Source organism: Myotis daubentonii, chromosome 4 (genome assembly GCF_963259705.1).
Source record: "Myotis daubentonii chromosome 4, mMyoDau2.1, whole genome shotgun sequence".
NCBI lineage: Eukaryota > Metazoa > Chordata > Mammalia > Chiroptera > Vespertilionidae > Myotis > Myotis daubentonii.
Window position 1 is genome coordinate 34,167,098 of NC_081843.1, and position 18,055 is coordinate 34,185,152.

At 43.0% G+C, this 18,055-nt stretch overlaps 1 protein-coding gene across 3 annotated transcripts in view; it reads right to left on the minus strand.

Moving 5' to 3' along the window:
• STYXL1 (serine/threonine/tyrosine interacting like 1) overlaps nt 1-18,055 on the minus strand; it is a 55,445-nt gene that overhangs the window by 3,642 nt on the left and 33,748 nt on the right. For all 3 annotated transcript variants that reach the window (XM_059693509.1, XM_059693510.1, XM_059693508.1), the window contains 3 exons: nt 16,132-16,277; nt 7,408-7,505; nt 5,710-5,822 (listed from right to left, as the gene is read on the minus strand). In XM_059693509.1, coding sequence (XP_059549492.1) covers nt 5,710-5,822; nt 7,408-7,505; nt 16,132-16,277 — 357 coding nt within the window. The remainder of the gene's footprint in view (nt 1-5,709; nt 5,823-7,407; nt 7,506-16,131; nt 16,278-18,055) is intronic.

Here is an 18,055-nt window from a genome sequence, read left to right on the forward strand (position 1 = left end):
TCAGCATCACTAAACATTAGGAAAATGCAAATCAAAATTACAATGACATCCCACCTAACACCCATTAAGAGGACTACTTAAAAACAACAACAAAAAACAAACAAACAAACAAAAAACACACAGCCCTAGCTGGTTTGGCTCAGTGGATAGAGCGTTGGCCTGTGGTTGGAAGGTTACCGGGTTCGATTCCAGTCAAGGGAACATGCCTGGGCTATGGGCTCAATCCCCAGTAGGGGGCGTGCAGAAGGCAGCCAATCAATGATTCTCACTCATCATTGATGTTTCTATCTCTCTCTCTCTCTCCCGTCCTCTCTGAAATAAAAATATATTTTTACAAAATTTATTTTAAAAAACAACACAGAAAACAACTGCTGGTGAGGATGTAGAGAAATTGAAACCCTTGTGCACTTCTGTTGGAATGTAAGATGGTACAGCTACTGTGGAAAACAGTATGGAGATTCCTCAAAAAATTAAAATAGAATTACCATTTGGCCCAGCAATTCTACTTCTGGATATACACCCAAAAGAGTTGGAAGTAGTGTCTCAAAGAGATTTTTGCACATCTATGTTCATAGCAGCATTATTCACAATAGCCAAAAAGTGAAAGCAACCCAAGTGTCCATCAACAGATGAATGGATAAAGGAAATGTGGCTTATACCTGTAATGGTATGCAACTAATACAGCATCGATATATGTAAAGCAAAACTGACAGAACTGCAAGGAGAAATAGATGAATTCATTATTATAGTTGGAGACTTCATCACCCTTCTGTCAGTAATGGACAGATATAGCAGGCAGAAAGTCAGTAAGGCTATAGTTGAACTCAATAGCACCATTAGTTAACTGGATATAATTGATATCTATAGAATACTTCATTCAACAATATAATAATACACATTCTTCTCAAGCTCACATGGGACATTCACCAAGATGAATGTTCATCTAAATCAGTGGTTCTCAACCTTCTGGCCCTTTAAATACAGTTCCTCATGTTGTGACCCAACCATAAAATTATTTTCGTTGCTACTTCATAACCGTAATGTTGTTACTGTTATAAATCGTAATGTAAATATCTGATATGCAGGATGGTCTTAGGCGACCCCTGTGAAAGGGTCATTCGACCGCCAAAGGGGTCGTGACCCACAGGTTGAGAACTGCTGAATCATCTAAGTTTCCATCGTTGGAAACTAAAAATACATGATAAATTAAATTCAAGTAAGCAGGAGAAAAGGAAATAATAAAAATTGGAGCAAAAATCAATAAAACTGAAAACAAATCGAGAAAATCAATGAAATCAAAAGCTGGTTCTTAGAAAAGATCAGTAAGCCCCTAGCCAGCCTAACAAAGAAAAGATGAGAGAAGACACAAATCACTAATACCAGAAATAAAAAAGAATCAATACAGATCCCAATGACATGAAAAGGATAATAAAAGAATACTATGAACACCTCTATTCCCACATGTCGTCTAGATGAACTGGACCAACTCCTTGAAAGACACAATCTGACAAAACTCATACAATCTGAACAGCCCTATGTATCTAGTAAAGAAGTTGAATCAGTGAAAAGTAACCTTTGGAAACAGAAAGCACCAGGCCCAGAGAGGTTCACTAGTGAATTCTCCATGCCATGGAATATGATTTCAATCTTTTAAAAAAAGGAAATTCCGACACCTACTCCAACATAGATGAACTCTGAAGACATTATACTAAGTGAAACAAGCCAGTCACAAAACGATAAACATTGTCTGATCCCATTTATGTGGGGTATCTAGAATAGTCAAAATCATAGAGACAAAGATGAATGGAAGTTGCCAGGGGCTGGGGGAGAAGGGCAATGGGGAATTATTGTTTAATGGGTATAGAGTTTCAGTTTTGCAAGATGAAAATGTTCTGGAAATCTGTTGCAAAACAATGTGAATATGCTTAACACTACTGAACTTTACACTTGAAAAAGTTAAAGTGGTAAATTTTGTGTTATCTGTGTTTTGTCACGATTTAAAATAAATAAAACACAGTGATACCCGGGGCAAAGCTGTGCAGTTATAAGATTTCTAAGTCCTGACCAGGTTAGAACAGGCCCTTGAGAACCAACCATAACCATAGCACCCCATACCCATCCACACACTCCATTTCCAGCCCACAATGTATCTGCTGGGACTCACAGCAAATGCAGCAAGCTGGAAAAACAGGCCTTATTCTGTCTCCCGAGGGGACAGAAAGGTGGAGGGACATGCCCAGGTCACTCTTGACAGGAGCAGTACCCCATTCTTTTTATATATAATATGTATTTATTGATTTCAGAGAGAAAGAAAAAGGGATATAGAGAGATAGAAACATCAATGATGAGAATCATCAATCTGCTGCCTCCTGCACACCCCCTACTGGGGACTGAGCCCACAACCCAGGCATGTGCCCTGACTGGAAATTGAACCAGGACCTCTTGGTTCATAGGTCAATGCTCAACGACTAAGCCACACTGACCTGGCAGTGCCCCATTCTTTAGACTGCAAGGCAAGTCCTCTCCCTGCCGCCATAGGGGCTTGTTAAAAGCCCAGATTCTTGCCCTGGCCCAGAAGCTCAGTTGGTTGGAGCATTGCTCATACACAAAAAGGTTGCAGGTTCAATTCCGGGTCAGGGCACATAGCTAGGTTTCGGGTTTGATCCCCAGTTGAGGTGTGTACCAATAAATATTTCAATCTCTCTCTCTCTCTCTTCCTCTCTCTCTAAAAATCAATAAAAAGATATCCTCAGGGAGGATTTTTAAAAAACAGCCCAGATTCTCCATCTGAGTCATCTGGCTCTGCCACTTATAGCTGTAAGGGCTCAGGCAAATTACCCAGCCTCTATATGCCTCCTGCAGAATGGGATTAACAACAGGCTGTGGGGTCACTGTGTTTTCATTACACATAAAGCACTTAAAACAGCCTTGCATGTGGAACGACTCTGCCAATGTAAGCTATTACAGTGCCTCGGGAGTTAGTTTTTGTTTTTCTCTGAAGATCTTAAGGAACAAAGCTACTCCTAGCAATTCAAAAGGAAATTGCTTTCTTAAAGGCTTTCTAGCTCTGGGGTCCCACACAACCTTCTACCAAAGCTTTGAAAGCCCAGGACAGGCAGGAGAGGCTCTGGTGCTAGATTCTTCCCAGCTCATTCCGTGACTTCTGACTCTTGCCCTTGGTGCCCTGAGGAGCTGAGCTGGGCCTACAAGCCCAGGAAGCAGTCTGTTGCAGGAGAGTGACCTACATTCTTCTTGCCAGTCCTGTGGGTTCTGACTATCACAGCTGAGCTGAAGCAGCCAAGGGCCCAGCTTCCCCAGTGCACTGAGGACCATCCCCAAGACCACACAGACCATGGAAGGCAGGTATGTCCCTGCCAGATCCCAGGCAGCCGCAGAGCTGAGCTCAGTTCCACCTGTGTCAGTGATCCAGGGTGCTTGATTGGTAGCAGGAGAAGCTAACAACTACACAGGACTCACCGAGTCTGGAGAGGACACAGCCAGGTCACAGCAGCAGTGCTTCCACCCATAGTTCCAGGAGCTGTGCTTTTTTGGCCAAGAGTTATCTAGATGGCATCTCTGCAGAGTGTCCCATATCAGGACTTCTCTGCAGATGAGATGAAAATTGCTGCTCCAGGAAGGGAGCACCTGAGTGTCTCCTGAGACCAGAATTGTTTAAGTCTCAGGTGGCCAAGTGCCTGTCTACCCACTGACCAGAACAACTGTGCCCAGCTATCCCTTACCCTCATTGCTGGAGCTGTGCATCTCCCTGCAGTAAAGATCAGGTGCAGGCCTGCATGTGCCACATTACTGTGGAGGCCTGGTCTTCGCTGCTGGAGAACTTAGAGGAGCCAAGTGGATGAGGGGACTCCTCTCTTTGCTTTCACCCCACCTGGCTCTGGAACACCTGCTTTTAATGTGGCCAGAGAGAGGCCTGTGATTTGCTTGTCAGGGTTAGGACATATCACTAAATGTCAAAGTTGGAAGGCTCCAAAGACCTTCTGTGCCCAAGCTTCCTTATGAACAATGAAGACACCAGGGACCACAGCTGGGCAGGGCTTGCTGAAATTCACAGACTGGCCCCATTCAAACTCCAAGGGAGTTCAAGTCCTAGAATTCTCTCCCAAGCCCCCTTCAGGTAGGTGAACTTGGCCTGCCTTCTGTCAGCTCTTTGCCTCCTCCCCTACCAGCTCAAAAGGGCATTGAAGACGCGGCCCCTCAGAGGAGAGCGCCCATTGCTGGGCGGAGGGCTGGGAGGCCTCTCTACTGGTGCAGCCACACAGGCCGCCTTTCCCAGAATTATTAGCAACATCCCCCCGCCCCAGCACACACCAAAGTGATCCGCAAGCAGGCAGTGACCCCGGTGTGAGTGCGCCCGACAAGTCACCTTTGATGGGGTGAGAGAGCGGGCATCTTGGCCTCTCACTCCAGGACCTCTGATTTTGCATTCAGACTCTTCTTTTTTTAATTGTGGTAAAATACACATAACATGAAATTTACCATTTTAATAATTTTTAGACATACAATTCAATGGCATTAAGTACAGTCACTATCTTGTGCATCTATCTCTACTTTTTCATCTTTCCAAATTAAAACTCCATGCCCATTAAACAACACCCACTGTTCTGCTTTCTGGCTCTATGAATCTGACGTCTCTATTTCATACAAGTGGAATCATACAGTATTTGGTCTTCTATGACTGGCTTATTTCACTTAGGATAATGTCTTCAGTGTTGCAGCATGTCAGAGTTTTCTGCCCTTTTAAGGCTGAATAATATTCCATTATATGAATAGGCCACATTTTATTTATCCATTCATCTGTCAATAAACCTTTGGTTTGCTTCCACCTTTTGTCTATTGTGAATAATGCTGCTATGAATATGGGTGTATAAGCATCTCTTTGAGTCCCTGCTTTCACTTCTTTTGGGTGTATACCTAGAAGTGGAATTGCTGGCTATCCAAGATTCTTCCTGCCTGTAATTGCACCTGCAAAGAGCACACTGGATCAACAGCCAGAACCACTGGCAATGGGCTCTGCCCACGATCATTCTTTGTCCCTCCAAGCACACTCCTGGACAAATGTGGGAGCTTGTCAGGTCCTATCCATGCCCTCTGAAATCAAGTACAAGCTGTGCCAAACTAGGCTCGCCCTCCCCTCGGGATAGGCCTGCGATCTCCTAGGGCAGTGGGCAGTGGGAAAGTAATGCCCTGGGAGTCGGGAGCCCTGAGTTCCCACGGGGTTTGTCGTGATGGGTCCCTACTTCCTTCCCCTCTCTGGACTCTGCTCCCCTCAAGGATAAAATAATTGTTGGAGTGGGTGCCTGCTGAAGCCCTGCCAGCACAGCAATTCTATGACTCCAAGCAGCAACAACAACGCACCTCTCTTGAAGAACCATGAACAAGCCCTAACAGACAGACTAATGGCAGTAGGGGACACGTAGAAGGCACTGCCAGCTGCAGCCTTGCACAGTCTGAGTCCCTGGGCCTGCTCCATGTGCCCAACCTCAGACCTCCAGCACAGATAGTCGGTCCTTGCCTTTGAGTGTGGTGTGCTAGGTAAAGCCCTGGACTTGGAGCACCCCTTCCTGACCCTTCTCCTTCTCATGCCCCAATTAGGGTCCTGAGGCAGCGCCAGGGACCATTTCTCCCAGGTGCAGCTCAGACCCCACCTCATGGAGGCTATGGTTAGAACCTAGACCAGGGAATGCATACCTTCAAGGTCTGCTCGTTCTGGTGCATGAGGTAGGCCAAGACGGCCCCGCAGCTGCGACTGATACCCAGGGTGGAAAATATCAGGACGACATTGCCAAGTTCAAGGTGGACATCTGCAAGAGGAAGGAAGGTTTGGGTTGGGGAGTGGGGGGGAAGGCCCCTTCCCTGTAGACCTGAGTTGATATAAGATGACTAGCCTTGGTGGGTCCAAGAGGGATTCAGTGCCAGTACACCATGTCCTAGGTAAGTCACATGACATCACTAGGCCACTGTTTTGTCACCTGGTAAATGGGGATTCTCAGATCTAGCTGGCAATTCAAGAGAATCACACCTGGGCATTCAGCATTATCATGCAAAGGCCTTTTCTTGGCTCTCCAGGCTTTCAGACCAGGAAGGTCTGCTACCAGTTGGCCTCCTTAGGTAGGAATGAGAGGATCGCCCCCCCCCCCCCCCAGGGCACATGGTACTGACGGAGACAGTGTTGCTGGTGTGAAGCCTGGCTCTGCCACTCACTATTGTGGGGCTTGGGCATGTTACTCTTAGCTACAGTTTCCTCATCTGGAAAATGGGATAATAGTATTCTGCCTGCCTCATAAAGTTTTGTGCTGTGCTTAGCCCAGTGCCTGGCACAGAAATGTCAGCTGTAAGCATACCTAAAATTACACTGAGTCTGTGTGTGAGTCTTGCCCAGTGAGGGATGGTGAGGAAATCTAAGCTGTCATCCTAGGCTGGTTTGGTAACCCCCAAGAACTGAAGATAACCATTCCTGTGCTGGAGCAGGACTCAGAGATGATTAAGGCCAACTGACTCATCATACAAATAAGGAAACTGAGGCATCAAGCAGTTAAGGACTGGCCCACGGCCACCTAGTAAGTCAAGGCTGGAGAGGGGGCCTCTGTGCCATAGAGCGCCACCATCCCATGGGACATGTGGCAAGTCTGTCTCAGCTACTACTTAAGTGATAGTTGCAACATCCTGTGAAAATAAGAGATGTTTGAGCCAAAATACCATCCTCTGCCCCCCTGTGCAGCGACTCAGGCTGGGGGCTGAGTTGGTGCCATGTAGGTAGTGCTGGCCTCTGACCTGACTCAACTTCACTCACTCTAAGTATCTTACTCAACTAGGGCAATCCTGAGCCTGGGGAATGACTGAAAAATCTGCCTTCAACGAGGTAAGCCACTGTTGGGCACTGCTGTGTGTGGTGAGAGGACAGAGGGGCACTGGGCATACACAATGAAAATCAGGGAAGTCAGAAGCTCTGGAGCCTTCCTTCCACCTCATCTCGCTAACCAGACAAAAGGGCAGGAACAAGTCACCTCTGAGTCACCAGAGCACTGCCCAGAGCAGGTCTCCATAAACATATGCACTCATGGTGGGGCCACACCCTCATTTCAGTGAAGCCAGGCCCAAAAGGGCCTACCAGTCCAGCCTAGGCCACAACATAGGGTATTCGATCCAGTCTGGAGCTCTTATTTGGCCCTACTGCCCTGGAGGTAAACGCGGGCCTGCGCGTATTGCTGATGGCCCTGGAGAAGCACGCTTGTCTTGGGGCTGTCCACACCTGGTTGGGCATGTGCTGCCCTTTCTCTCCCGAGCACTGAGAGTCCCAATCAGGAATAGGCATGTGGACGAGGTGCCACAGTCCCTGTGCCCCCTGGACATAGGCCAGCTGCTGCCTCGTTAGAGAATGCTCCCTACCAATGAAGTGACAGAGGTGGCGCAGAAAGGGGAAAATGAAGGCTTCCAGGGAGTCTTCTATCTGGATGTGCAGAAGCTTGTCGGCGTTACCTACAAAACTAAACAGAAGAAAAGCACAAGTGATTGGGCAGACTCTCACACAGTCCCACTGTGGTGTCCCTTGTTCACAGCAGCAGGACCATAGGGTAGGGACGCTAAGCTAGATCGGGAAATGTGGGCAAGGACCTGAACCCCTGTCAGAAAAATAGCACCTACCTCGTAGGAGTGGAGTATGGATTAAGTTAATTAATCTATATAAAGCAGTGATGGCGAACCTTTTGAGCTCGGTGTGTCAGCATTTTGAAAAACCCTAACTTAACTCTGGTGCTGTGTCACATATAGAAATTTTTTGATATTTGCTACCATAGTAAAACAAAGACTTATATTTTTGATATTTATTTTATATATTTAAATGCCATTTAACAAAGAAAAATCCACCAAAACAATGAGTTCGCGTGTCACCTCTGATACGCGTGTCATAGGTTCACCATCACTGATATAAAGCATTTAGCAATCTGCTTGGCAATAGTAAGTGCTCAGTAAATATGGCATTATTATTATTAACCAAACATGGTACTTTCCTAGAATATGCTACAAATAATAAAATGAGGATGGGAGGAAATATGTCATGATTTTGGAGAATGAGCCTGCTATGTTAAGTGGAGAAAATAAGGTAAGAGGGATAGAGAAGAGCGGGGTTGCTGTTTGAGATAGGGTGGTCAGGGAAGGCTTTACTGAAGAGGTGACACTTGAGCAGAGGCTTAAAGGAGGTAAGAGAACAAGCCAGGCAGTTATCTGAGGAAAGTGTGTTCCAGGTATAGGAGAATGGAAGTGCAAAACCCCTGACAGACAGTATGTTTAGTGTATTTGAGAAACAACAGGGAGGTCAGAGTAGCTAGAGTTTTGTGAACATGGTGGAGGAGAGATGAGATGTGTGACATGCTTAATGAGAGTGTGCCTGTAAGGAGCCTGGCCCTATGCCCTGAATGCTGTAAGCACTTTATAACGTTGTTTATGAAGACAATGGCCTACTGGTGACATTCAGTATGCAGACCACTGTGGCATGCAGAAAGTTCAGTAGATTCAGAAACAAAAATAGGCTGGTTTAATTTCTGTAGCACTTGCTGTGACAAATACAAGCACAATGAACCATCCATCCATCCATCCATCCATTCATCTTTCCCTCTCCATCCATCCCTCTCTCCCTCTCCATCCATCCCTCTCTCCCCCCTCCCTCTCCACCCACCAACCCATGCCCACCCAACCGTTCTTCCCTCACAGACACTCACTCAGTGCCTATTGTGTGCCAGACCTTGGGCTGGACCCTAGCGGACACAAATATCAAATAGGGCCCCTCCCAGCTTCAAGGAGCTTCCAGTCTGATGGGGGAGGCAGACACATAAACAAATGGCACCACTCCAATTAGTTAGATGCTAGGATAAAGACCTGCACATGAAATGGGGGATATTTGCAATAGTGACAACAATAAAACATTTTTAAAAGAACTGCACATGATACGTGAGAGGAGGAGTAGGGAGGGGTCAAGGGAGCTGGGGAGAGTTTACAGTGGAGATGGCATCTGGGTGGAGAAAGTTTAAGAATACATGGCTAATATATAAAAATCAATTGGTGCGCTAGCCGGCGTGGCTCAGTGGATAGAGTGTCAGCCTGCGGACTGAAGGATCACAGGTTTGATTCAGGTCAAGGGCATATGCCTTGGTTGTGGGTTCAATCCCTAGTGGGGGCATGCAGGAGGCAGCCGATCAATGATTCTCTCTCATCATTGATGTTTCTATCTCTCTCCCTCTCCCTTCCTCTCTGAAATCAATAAAAATATATTTTTTAAAAATCAATTGGATTTCTATGTACTAGCAAGAAAAAATTAGATATTGAAAATCTTAAAATATCACTTGTAATCACATAAAACTTCAAATGCTTAGGATGAAATCTTGACACAAAATGTGCAAGAACTGTACACTGAAAACTATAAAATATTTCTGAGAGAAGTTAAAGCACAAAGTAAATGGAGAAATAGACCATGCTCATGGATCAAGAGATTCAACACTGTTAAGATGTCAGTTCAATCCCAATCAAAATTCTAGCAAGCTTCTTTGTAGAAACTGACAAGCTGATTATGAAATTTATAGGGAAATGCAAAGAAAACAACTTTGAAAAAGAACAAGATTAGAGGACCTACACTACTTGATTTCAAGATTTATTATAAAACTACAGTAATCAGCAGTGTAGAACTGGTGTAAAGAAAGACATATACCGCCGAAGCCGGTTTGGCTTAGTGGATGGAGCGTCGGCCTGCGGACTGAGGGGTCCCGGGTTCGATTCCGGTCAAGGGCATGTGCCTGGGCTGCGGGCACATCCCTGGTGGGAGATGTGCAGGAGGCGGCTGATCGATGTTTCTCTCCCATCGATGTTTCTGACTCTCTATCTCTCTCCCTTCCTCTCTGTAAAAAATCAATAAAATATATTTAAAAAAAAAAAAAAAAAAGAAAGACATATACCACCTGGCTCAGTGGTTGAGCATCTACCTATGAACCAGGAGGTCATGGTTCAATTTCCAGTCAGGGCACATGGTTTGATTGCATGTATGTAATCAATCCCCAGTGTGGGGCGTGCAGGAGGCAGCCAATCAATCATTCTCTCTCATCATTGATGTTTCTATCTCTCTATCCCTCTCCCTTTCTCTCTGAAAAAGAAAGAAAGAAAGAAAGAAAGAAACATATACCAATGAAAAATAATCCAGAATTTTTTTTTAATTTTTATTGATTTTTTACAGAGAGGAAGGGAGAGGGATAGAGAGTTAGAAACATCGATGAGAGAGAAACATCCATCAGCTGCCTCCTGCACACCCCCTTACTGGGGATGTGCCCGCAACCAAGGTACATGCCCTTGACCGGAATCGAACCTGGGACCCTTGAGTCCGCAGGCCAACACTCTATCCACTGAGCCAAACCGGTTAGGGCAATAATCCAGAATTTTTAATCTTTACAAGGATTTTCAATAAAGGTATCAAAGCAATTCAACAGGAAAAGGATCATATTTTCAACAAATGATTATATTATCTCCACATGCAAAACAACAAATGTTCCATTTCTGGCACCATACACAAAAATTATTTCAAAATAAAAACATGTGAAGGTTAAATCCATAAACTTTTAGAAAAAAATATAGAAGAAAATCCTTGTCAAAATTCAAGTGCCCAGTCTTAGCCTGTTTGCTCAGTGGTTAGAGCGTTGCCCACGGACTAAACAGTCACCAGTTCAATTCCGGCCCTGGAGGCAATTGGTCGATGTGTCTCTCTCACATCAACGTTTCTTTCTCTCTCTCTCTCTCTCTCTCTCTCTCTCTCTCTCTCTCTCTTTAAAATACATTTTTATTGATTTCAGAGAGGAAGGGAGAAAGGAGAGAGAGACAAACATCAACGATGACAGAGAATCATTGAACGGCTGCCTCCTGCATGCCCCCCACTGGGGATCTAGCCCGCAACCTAGGCATGTGCTCTTGACCAGAATCGAACTCGGGACCTTTCAGTCCGCAGTCCAATGCTCTATCCACTGAGCAAAACCAGCTAGGACCTCCCTCCCACTCTCTCTAAAAATCAATAGAAAAAATATCCTTGGGTGAGGATTAACAAAAATAAATTTTAAAAAACCTCAACTGTTCATATATGCATGGGTCTGTTTGAACTCTATTCTGCTCCATTAGTTTATTTTTCTATCCTGCACCAATATCACCATCCTTATTTGCTGTGGTTTTTAAGTCTTAATATTTAGTCAAGTAAATTTTCTCATTTGTTGTTCTTCAAATATTCAGCTATTTTTGCCCTTCGCATTTCCATAAAATTTATAAATTTTAGGATTACTGTATCAATTTCCACAAACATGTTGGATTCTACTGGCATTACCCTGAACTGACAGATCATTTGGGCAAGAATCCATTATCTTTAAAAAATTAATTATTCTAATCCATAACAACAGTACATCCTCTGTTTATTCAGATAATCCTATATAATAAAGAGAATAAAGAGCTAATATGCAATGGTCGCCGCGCCCTCGCTCCCTTGCGCCAGGGCCAGGGAACCTGAAGCTGTGCCCCCTGCCCCTGCACTGGGCCGGGACCTGAGGCCACGCCCCCCACCCGGCGGGGCTTGATTTATCTGCAGGTTGTCTTGGATTTTCTGTGTATACAATTATATTGTCTGTGAATAATGAAAGTCTTTTCCCTTTTGATTCATATTTTACTTTTCTTGCCATATTTCACCAACGAGGACCTCCAGTACAATGTTAAATAGGAGTGGTGATAGTGGCATTTTTGTCTTGTTCCCAGACTCAGAAGGAAAACTTTCAACATTTCACCATTACGTGTGATGTTTGTTGCAGAGATTTTTGTAGTTATTTTATTAGAGCAAAGAAGTTTTCCTTCTATTCCCAGTTTGCTAAGAGTTTTTTTTAAGTCATGAATGTATAGTGAGATAATCCTGATTTTTGCTCTATTTATTGATATGGTAAATTAACATCTTTGGAATAAACTCAATTTAGTCATTATGTATTATCCTTTTTATAAGGATATTAATGTATGTAATGTGCTAAGATTTTGTTTAGGATTTTTACATCTATGTTCATGAAGAAAATTAGTCTATAAATTTTCTGTATTATAATGTCTGTCAAGTTATAAAATCAGAGCTATGTTGGTCTCATGAAACAACTTGAAAATTATTCCTCTTCTTTATTATATAAAATAATTTAATATTGGCTTTATTTACTCCTTAACTATTAGGTAAAATTCATCACTAAAGTTTTCTCTATGAGAAAATTTTTATTAGTTATTAATACTAATCAATTTTTCTATTTTGTCTGCTGTCAGTTTTGATACTGTATTTTTTAATGTTCATTTCATCTAAATTTTGTTTATCACAGTAAAGTTCTCCTAATATCCTCCTAAGACCTGTTAAATATCTGTAGGATATGTAGAGTCCCCTTTTACAAATGGTTATTTGTGCCTTTTCTCTTTTTTGCCAAGGGTTTATCAAATTTATTAGTTTTTTTTAAAAAAACTATTTTGACTTTCTTGATCATCTCTATTTTATTGTTTCTAGTTCAATTATCTTCTTTTATTATTCCTTCCTTCTTCTTTATTTGGGATTAGTTTACTATTCCTTTGGGAATTTCTTGAGATGAATACTTAATTAGTTGATTCTTTATATTTCTAATAGATTTTTGTTGTTGTTGTTGTTAATCCTCACCTGAGGATATTTTTCTATTGACTTTTTAAAAAGAGAATGGAAGGAAGGGGGAGAGACTGCGAGAAACATCGATGTGAGAGACACACATCAATTGGTTGTCTCCTGATTGCACCCCAACCAGACCCAGGGATCATGCCTGCAACTTAGGCATGTGCCCTTGATCAGAATCGAACCCAGAACCCTTTAGTCCACAGGCCAATGCTCTATCCACTGAGCTAAACCAACCAGGGCTAAAGTATATTGTAGACAGCCTACAACCTCTGCCTTTTAATTAAAATATTTAGACCATTTGCACTTAGTGTGATTACTGAATTTTTATATGACTCCATTTATCTCTTTTGTTATCTTACTAATCATCTCTCTTTTATTTTTTGTTTTGTTCTATTTTTTTGGTGGTTGCTTTAGAGTGTATAGAATGCATCTTTAACTTACTATAGTCTACCTTCAATTAACATTATACCACTTCATGTAAACAGAGTAAGAACCCTCCAAGTATATAGTTCTATTTTCCCTCTTCCTGCCTTAGTAAATTGTGGGCGTACATATTACTTCTCCCTATGCTATAAACACAAAATGTATTGTTATTTTGTCTTTAAATAATATGCTTTGAAAAGATTTACAAACAAGGGGAAAGTATTTTATATAATTACTAGAGGGCTGGTGCATGAAATTCGTGTACAGGTAGAGTCCCTAGGCCTGGCCAATAATCAGGGCCAATCTGTGGGACGATTGGGGGGGGGACGTGTGGGAGAGTGGGCACTGGCATTCACCTTGTCTGGCCTGGGGCCTGCAGGCTGGGGGCAGCTCCTGCATTGAGTGTCTTCCCCCTGGTGGTCAGTGCGTGTCATAGTGAGGGGTTTTTCCACCAGTTGTTCCACCATTTGGTCGATTTGCATATTAGGCTTTTATTATATAGGATCATTTCTGGTGATCTTGATTCTTTTTGTATATATTCAGATTGCCATCTGGTATTGTTTTTCTTTTACCTAAAAGACTCCCTGCAATATTTTTTGTAGTGTACATCTATTTGTTGATTAATTTTTTCAACTTTTGCATGCCTGGAAAAAGTATTTTCTCTTCATATTTGAAAGATACTTTTTACTGGTTATAGTTCTAGGTTCACATTTTCCATTCAATACTTTAGTTTTCTCAATTTCTTTGTTTCTAATATGAAGTCTGCTACCATCTTTATCTTTGTTTCTTGGTATGTAATACATCTTTTTTATCTAGCTAGTTTTAAGATTTTATCTTTTTCATTGATATTAACCAATTTGAGAGGATGTGCCTACTGTGGTTTTCTTTCTGTTGAAATGCTTGGGTCTGTGAAATTATAGGTGTTTTGTTTTTTTGTTTTTTTAAATCAAACTTGGAAAAAATTTTGGCCATTATTTCTTCAAATATCTCCCCACTTTCCTCTCCTTTGGAAATTCCAATTACACATATGGTAGTAGGCCACTTGAAACTATGTTAATCTCACTGAAGTTCTGTTCTTTTTTTTAATTATTTTTATTTATTTCAGAGAGAAAGGGAGAAGGAAAGAGCGAGAGAAACATCAATGATGAGAAAGAATCATTGATTGGCTATCTTCTGAATGCCCTCCACTGGGGATTGAGCCAGCAACCCAGGCATATGACCTTGGCCGGAATCGAACCTGGGACCCTTCAGTCCACAGGCCGATGGCTCTATCCATTGAGCCAAACCAGCTAGGGCAGTTCTGTCCTTTTTTATTTGTCTTTTTCTTCTCTATGTTTTATTTTGGATACTTTCTATTGCTATATCTTCAAATTCACTAATCTTTTTTTCTGTAGTGTCTAATTTGCTATTAATTTCATCTAGAGCAGCAGTTCTCAACCTGTGGGTCACGACTCCTTTGGCGGTCGAACGACCCTTTCACAGGGATCGCCTAAGACCCATCCTGCATATCAGATATTTACATTATGATTCATAAAAGTAGCAACATTACAGTTATGAAGTAGCAACGAAAATAATTTTATGGTTGGGTCACAACATGAGGAACTGTATTTAAAGGGCCAGAAGGTTGAGAACCACTGATCTAGAGTATTTTTCATTTCTGGCACTGGATTTTTCATCCCTAATTTGGGGCTAGGTTTTCCTCATTACTGAGACAATACTCTTCTCAGTACTCTATTTGATGCCCTGTATATTATGACTTTTGTCTACTCTGACTTGAAATACAAATGACTCCTGGCCCCACATCATCTCTGAGGATTGTACTGTCCATTAATTTCCACTGTTTTTTCTCCCAGCCTTGAGTCATTTCCTCACATGCCTGTGCTTATATGTACTCAGCTGAAGACACAGGGGGGCTCTCTGCAGATGTCCAGAGCCCTTTCTTTGTATTCAGCCCTCTATTTATCATGCAGGTCTCTCTTGAGAATTCTAGCCAACTTGACCTCTCTGGATTCTTGACTCTATACCCTCAATTCAAAAAGAATGACAGGCCCTGGCCAGTGTTTCTCAGTGGTTAGAGTGAGGGCCCGGACCCTGATCAGAGGCAACCAACTGATGTGTTTCTTTCACATCAATGTTTCTCTCTCCGTCTTAACCTCTCTCTTCCACTCTCTCTAAAAATCAATGGAAAAATATCCTCGGGTTAAGAATAACAACAAAAAAACAAAGAAAGACAAAGAATGAGAAGATCTGTTTTGGTCCCCTTCAAACAATCTCCAAGAAGTAAGCTAAATTAATTGTAGGGCTCTAGCAATCTCCAAGAAATAAGCTAAACTGATTGTGGGGCTCACTTTGTTTTTTTCCATTCATTCTGGAATCATTGTCCTGTGCAGTTAACCACTGTCTGAAAAACATTGTTTTAGATGTTTTGTCAGTTTATTTGTTGTTGTAAATCTGACCCTGAGCTTGGAGGCTCATGCATGGGAGGCCCCAGAGAGTTCTCTTGCCCCTTCTACCATGTGAGGACACAGTGGAAATATGTCTGTCTAGGAACCAGAAGGCAGGCTCTCACTAGACAGCAAATCCCTGCTGCACTGATCTTGGATATCCCAGTCTCTACACCATGATAATAAATTTCTGTGTTTTATAAGCCACCAGTCAATGGTATTCCGTTATAGCAGCCTGAATGAACTAAGATAGGAATTATTTCTCAGAGGGCCTGAGATGGCATAGCAGGGTAGAATAGGATATTTTGACCACAATGTTAAAAACCAGCAAAGTTTTACTTTTGGTGAGATTTGAAGGAAGTATGGGGTCTTGGTTAGGGGCAAAAGATGCCACAGCGAAGCCAGGAAACAGACTGTACGCCAGGAACAGGTGAAGTTAAAAGTGAAGACCCTACTCCAGTATATGCTGTCTTCTAAGAGACCTTTCAACTTTCTAAATGCATGTCACCAGGAATCTTATATAAACAAATGATACTTAATATTTAAAAAATCAATAGTATTGCTACTTACAATGGTCCTGTCTCCATGGAGACATTGACATGTGCTTTGATTTTCAAATCCTTCTGAATTTTAGGATCGCAGGCTTGCCTGAAATCTCCCAGGTAGATGCTTCCTGGCACTATTTCAACAGGGTATGCCTGAAATTCATCCAATTCCTGGGGTGGGAAAGGAGAGAGGTTGCTATAAATATTCCCCAGGGAAGTTGTTTTCATTTGGGGTTGGGGGTATTGGTCTCTTAAATGTGGCCCAGCAAACACGCTTAGAAAGATCATCCAGGACAGTGAATGAAATTGAGATCTGGGCATTCAAAGAGATTGGCAAGTAACAACTTGCATGAGGAGGTACAGGGCCGGTAGTAGCAGAGGACTGGGCTACGGCACAGCATCACGCTAAAGCATGCTAATCTGAACAACAGCGTCCTTCTTCCTTCCTTGGCATGTTTGCATTTGGCCAACAACTGCCTAAAAAAATCAGCCCTTTTTAAAAAATACGTTTTTATTTATTTCAAGAGAAGAAGAGAGAGAGTGACAGAAACATCAATGATGAAATCATCGATTGGCTACCTCCTGCACACCCCCTACTGGGATCAAGCATGCAACCCAGGCATGTGCCCTGACCAGGAATCCAACTGTGACGTCCTAGTTCATGGGTAGATGCTCAACCACTGAACCACACTGGCTTGGAAAGAACAGCCCTTTTATTATACTCAGAGTCCATCAGAACTTAAATACTTAAAAAAAAAAAAAAACACCTCACAAGAGCCTATTTGTCATTAGGAAATGAATTCTGATGAAGTTCTGATGAGTTTTGACAGCGAGGTAGGAAGAATAGGCTACCACTTAAATGGAAGCTTACTGAATTCCAGGTCCAAAGTTATAATAAGAAAAATTTTGGTTTCTTTGAAAAACAAAGAAACAAAGAGAAGGATTATTTCTACATTCCCCAAAGTGTAAGAAGCACTGGTCCCTCACAATGCACTGTGAAAAAAAGGGTTCAGAGAACCAAGTACATATGGGAAGCATATTCCTCTCTCAGAAACTCACCATATACATTAGCAATGAAAGGCTCAAAGAAGTCTGGCAGTAAAGAAATCCACTAACTCCAGCCACTATGGGAAATAGTATGGAGGTTCCTCAAAAATTATAATGGAACTACCCTATGATCCACTAACCCCACTTCTGAGTATATATTCAAAGGAAACAAAATCACTACCTCAACGAGATATCTGCACCCAGATGCTCACTGGAGCATCCTATCTAATAAAAGAGTAATATGCAAGTTGACCATCACTCCAACACACAAGATGGCTGCCCCCATGTCATCAAAGATGGCCACCACAAGATGGCCAGTAGGGAAGGCAGTTGTGGGTGATCAGGCCAGCAGAGGAGGGCAGTTGTGGGCTATCGGGCCATCAGGGGAGCAGTTAGGCATCGATCAGGCTGGCAGGGCAGTGGTTAGGGGTGATCAGGCTGGCAGGCAGAAGCGGTTAGGGGCAATCAAGCAGGCAGGCAGGCAAGCGGATGGGAGCCAGCAGTCCCGGATTGTGAGAGGGATGTCCAACTGCTGGTATAGGCCTGATCCCATAGGCAGTCGAACATCTCTCAAGGGGGTCCCAGATTGGAGAAGGTGCAGGCTGGACTGAGGGACACCCCTCTAGTCTATATAATAAAAACCTAATATGCTAAGTGTCTGGTCATCCATTCAACCAATCAAAGCATAATATGCTAATGATATGTTAAAGCTGCTCAACCACTCGCTGTGGTATGCACTGACCACCAGGGGGCAGATGCTCCAACCAGTAGGTTAGCTTGCTGCTGGGGTCCGGCCAGTTGGGACTGAGTGAGACTGGCCAGACATGCCCTGAAACCCTCCCATGATCCCTCCCTGGCTGGCCAACCTCTCACATCCCTCCCCAGCTCTGATTGTGCACCGG